Source organism: Montipora foliosa, chromosome 6 (assembly GCF_036669935.1).
Source record: "Montipora foliosa isolate CH-2021 chromosome 6, ASM3666993v2, whole genome shotgun sequence".
Classification (NCBI taxonomy): Eukaryota; Metazoa; Cnidaria; class Anthozoa; order Scleractinia; family Acroporidae; genus Montipora; species Montipora foliosa.
Genome location: NC_090874.1, coordinates 24565394 through 24570393, shown reverse-complemented (window position 1 = coordinate 24570393; position 5000 = coordinate 24565394). Strand labels below are relative to the sequence as shown.

At 39.7% G+C, this 5000-nt stretch overlaps 1 protein-coding gene across 4 annotated transcripts in view; it reads left to right on the top strand.

Moving 5' to 3' along the window:
- LOC138007024 (lipopolysaccharide-binding protein-like) overlaps window positions 1-5000 on the top strand; it is a 65791-nt gene that overhangs the window by 37685 nt on the left and 23106 nt on the right. For 3 of the 4 annotated variants that reach the window (XM_068853698.1, XM_068853697.1, XM_068853699.1), the window contains one exon: window positions 178-245. The exons of the other annotated variant lie outside the window; for it this stretch is intronic. In XM_068853698.1, the coding sequence (XP_068709799.1) occupies window positions 178-245 (68 nt within the window). The remainder of the gene's footprint in view (window positions 1-177; window positions 246-5000) is intronic. 4 annotated transcript variants of the gene reach the window in all.

Sequence of the window (5000 nt, the reverse complement as noted above, 5' to 3'; positions counted from 1 at the left end):
TTATACACGTTATACACTACATAAGTTCACTGGTTTAGTTGTTCAGTGGAACCGCGATTGACATCATCCCACACGATGGAACTAAAAAAGGGATGATAGAAAGTACTTAGTGAAAAAGAAGTTCGCTATTCTCAGCCTCTTTGGCTAACAAGTATTATGCTGCAATCATTCTTACAGAAAGCTGTCCTTGACGGATATCTAGATGTCAAACACGGAAACTTAACGTTCCACGCAACATCATTCAGGTTAGAGAACTGGTTGGTGATTCATTAGTTGTTAAGTTTGGCAGCTAATGCGTCGTACCTCACTCACAGCAAGGGACATTTGAAAACTAATGGATAAAAATAACGGTGAAATTTAAGTGGTCTCAAAAAGAACGATACTGGAGCTCCAATAGGCTTGAAATCCTGGCCAATTAACTGAAGAGAATTCTAAAAGGAGCCCTTAATATAATATGTTGAGCAGAATAATGTAAGCAGTTGTCTCTTTAATGACACCATTAAAAAAAAAATCAGGTATCTCCAACGGGACTCGAACCATGGCCTCTGCGATACCGGTGCAATACTCTACCAATTGAGATATAAGATATGAAGAGATGAGATATGATATTCGGGAGCAGGTCAATTTGTTGGGTTCATGTGTTCCCGTGAAAGGAGTCGATGAATGAAAGAAATTGATGTAATTTTTTCTGAAGCATCTTAGCGGGCCGGAATCCTAAATCCTTGAATCTGATTGGCTAATCGCGCGCTCGTAGCCGGTCCAGCTTTTTACGATACGGACTACGGTCCGAAATCTGTTCCGTGCTGAAACTCTCGTGGCTAATTGAAAATGCGCGACAAAACAGTGGATTTCACCTCTTAGCCTGCATAGCAAGCGTTTCCAGCAGGCGAGGAGCGAACTCTTTTTTCGGCAGCGCAAGAATAGGGCGAGCGCAAAAAAAAGAAAAAAAAAATGGAGGTGGGAGGGGAGGAGAGGAGAAAGAAACACTTGCGCACAAACCCCTCCATTTTGAAAACTCCCGTTCGCCCAAAAACGGGGTCTCTGATTGGCGCGGTTCTGATTTTTTGATTGACACCTCTCAGTCCCTCATGTCAAAATAATGTATTGCTCGTATCAAGCGAATGAATCAGAGAAAGTAATTCGCTTTCGTTGGACTGATTTTCACTTTTCGTTCGCTAATATCGCTCACTACACAGGCTAGATGGCAGAGATATCTTCTCTTCAAGATATAATACATCAAGCGGTTAGCTCCGTTGTCGATGAGGGATTTAGCGGTGGCTTGAGAGAAGAACAACAAATTTCGATGTATTAAACAGCTCGTCCAAGGGGGAGATTTGCTTGCTGTTCTTTCCACTGGTTTCGGGAAAAGCCTAATTTCTTACGAAAAAAAATGCTTACGCATAAATTATTAGTCCTCTCAAGAGTATTGCGAATGATCAAATCAAGGAAGACTTCAATGGGGATTTCGGCTAGCTGGTGAACAGACTCCTAAACGATTCAATCTTGCGAGATATTTTATTGTGTTTTGTAGCGCTGTGGTGCAATACTGTTGAAATCATGTAGTGTTGTGCCCACGCTTTGGGATTTAAAGCCTTGACATTATTGCAGAAGCAAGTGCGACACTATTTATAGCTGTTCCTTTAAATTTAACATCACGTTCTTCAATACACAAGCACCAAGAACAAGGTGTTAATTACATCACCTAACAGAAAATTGTGTGGGAAACCTAGTAATGTTGGTGTGCTGTTTACAACATTTCAGGTGCTCTAACATTTAAATTGAAACACTTTTGTTCACAGCATTTAATGGAACCTCTTTGTAGCGATTAGCTGCCGCATGCAATTTGCCTTAGGGGCCAACCATTTAACTCTTGAGGGGGGTGGTGATTTTGAAAAAAAATTTCCTGTAGGCGTTTGTTGGAAGAAAAAAATTGCATGCAGCACAAATGAAATAGAAAAAAAATTCTTGCACTGCTGCAAGCAAGAAAAAAAAATGTTGCAAAACTATTTCATAATTCCTGGGAGGCTTTACAAAATATGTTGCAAAACTGCAACCATTCCGGATAATCTGCAAGCCAGCGAGCCACTCTGGTTAGCCTATTAAAGTAACACATTGATTGGCCTAAATAACACTCTGGTTAGCCTGAACGTCACACCGGTTGGCCTACAGTTAGCTTAGGTAGCTTGCGGTTTGTCCTTATAATGGGATAAGGGATTTCTTGCTTGCTCGGTTCATATGGCTCCAAGTCATAGGAGTCATGCAAGCTATTACGGTTAGCCTAAATTACACATTGGCTAGCCTAGTTAGCACTGCAGTCAGCCTACAGTTCCTTAGGTAGCTTGCGGTCATTGGGATCATGGATTTCTGGCTTGCTCGCTCGCACTGTATCCAAACTCGTTAGCATATCACAAACAGTAATGGAGGTAAATGTTTCTATTTGAAAAATCAAGTTTTATTAGACAAAGAAAAATAATTTGTTCATTTTTAATCTTTTCAACTGAAGCATTTTCATGTAATTACTTTCTATTGAATATTGTTATTAGGTAATACTAAATGATTCTAAAGAATGACATTCGGAAAACATATAGCTATACAAGAATGATTTTGTATAGGGAACTGGACAAAACGGCAATTATTTTCGAATTCGAATTCTTGGGAAAAAGTTTTCGTAATTTAGAGAAACTTTTTCTAGACCGTACTTTCCCTTCAATACGTAGAAAATTATTCGCTGGTTCAAACATCATTGTTTAGTTTGTTTAACTAATTTCTCTCTGCTTGCCATGAAATATATCTGTTTGTTTTTTATAGTTATTGCACCAAGAGATATTTGAAGTTCTGTTTTATCGTTAATCTTTCATTTTTCTTTGAGCTTTGCGATCGGAGCGCTTTTTTCAGTTATATATATAAGTTAATTTCAACTGTGACAGTGCGACATAGAGCGCGTAGAAAGACTTTGCAAACCAGTTTGCCATGTTCATTTTCAAAAAAGAAAAAAAAAAAGAAAAATATATATATATATGTTATTCACCGGCTGGGAGGTCCGTATCGCCAAAAACTGTGCCCGAGGTCTTGAGTACTGCCCGATGCTGAAGGCCGAGGGCACAGTTTTTCTCTATACGGCCCGACCTAAGCCGGTGAATAACGTATATGTAATTGAACAGCGGGTTATAGACGAGGTGATCCTAGCACTTGTCTGGACAATCCTAGCAATTGTCCCTTAGAGACACCTGATAATGTTCCCATCCCATTAAAAGGCACAACAAATTATTTGGGTTACAGGGGTAGGGGATGAAGTACTCGAGTTGCCCATAAAAATCGATCAATAAGGGTTACACAGGTTGAGTTGCCAGGCAAAGGGTGTTTAGCCTCTTGTCGGGCCCTAATACCCAATTAAGCCACTGAGATCGAGGTCCAAACCACCAGGCCACTGAGAAGTCCTAATCCTCTCGTGGGGTCCTAATCCTCAGACCACATCCAGATCACCAGGCCACTGAGAGGTCCTAAACTGTTCCTAATACTTCCACGGGGTCCTAATCCCCAGGACACTTAGAGGTCTAACACAGCTATTTTATGACCCCATTCTACCAAGACGGCTGGCCATTCGAGTCTATTGGGTAAACGGTGACCTGTGTGGTGTACCTCATCCCCATCCAGTTTAATGAGATAAAAATACCTTGCTCGGAAAATTACAATAATCACTGAACCTTTTAAAAAATATGCAGAAAGGGAATTACAATAAAATGAAAAGGGGACAGTACATCATGCATGCATATGTCCAAAGTCGCACGATTAACAATGTTTAACACAAGTCTTAAGAAACACATGCTGCTCAAGTCGATTAGAGTGCATAAAATAATTGTCTTTAATGGGCAGACATGCTACATAAGTCCACCAAAACGCTGTGCTTTAGAAGTACTAAAATCTGTAACAAAATACCTTACACACAAAGTTCCTGTTTTGATTGAAAGCAGAGATTCCCAGCATTGTGATTTACATTGCTTCAAATTGACCTTCTCCCAATTGATTGGCTTCATAGCTCGGTGGGTAGAGAGAGCGTTGCAACGGCATCGCAGAGGTCTTGGGTTCCAATCCAGTTGAAGCCAACTGAATTTTTAATAACAATGATGACAATAAAGGATACTTATTTTTAACTTCGAATTTAACACGAAAATGGTAAATTTGGATCTTCCTCTATGATAACGATTTAGATTAGTATTTATTTTTTCGATACAGTGACTACATAAGGCATAATCCGACAAATCTGCCGGAAAGTTGCAAAGCTAAGGAACATTTACAGAGCCCAAATTCTATTAAAAAAAAGTCGATCGGAGGCTTAATTAATTGGTGGTAACCGAGCTTTGGTGAACCAATGAAAGGCATTGAATACGTTATCCTGGTAAGCACGTGATTCGTAGGCTGCTCAAGTTTTTAAGCAATCGATTCCCTTAAGCAATCGATTCCCTCATAATTCAAATAGGGCTAAACAACGTCTTCGAGGATTGATGAGATTCCGTTGGCTCAAGATTCGAGAAAAAAAACAAACAAACAAACAAACAAACAAACAAACAACTTAGCTACCAGAAATAACGAGAGACTCAACACAAGCACTTGTGAACCTTGTTATTTCATTATCGATCGTACCTTAACTAGCGGCTTATCCGACATTAACTATATTATCGTCTTGGTATCTATTTCATAAAAGAATTATCGATCCTTTAATTAATTTTTTTAATCAAAATAGCATGAATGAGGAGCGGCGGTCAGCGGTCATGGCGGTCGGACGTGCTTTGATCTCGTCCGTAATTTTATTAAGTTTTTTGCTGTTAGCTTCGTTCCCTGTCAACTTATATTCCCCCAAGCTCTTCGAGAATGCTCAAGTGTACTACGGAGATAATTCTGACATGTATTTCAACTCATATCCGGTTGATTTCAATCTAATTTCGCCAAGGAACGTGTCAGGATTCGGCGGCCATTTTGTCACCTCACCTCACAAGAAGTTT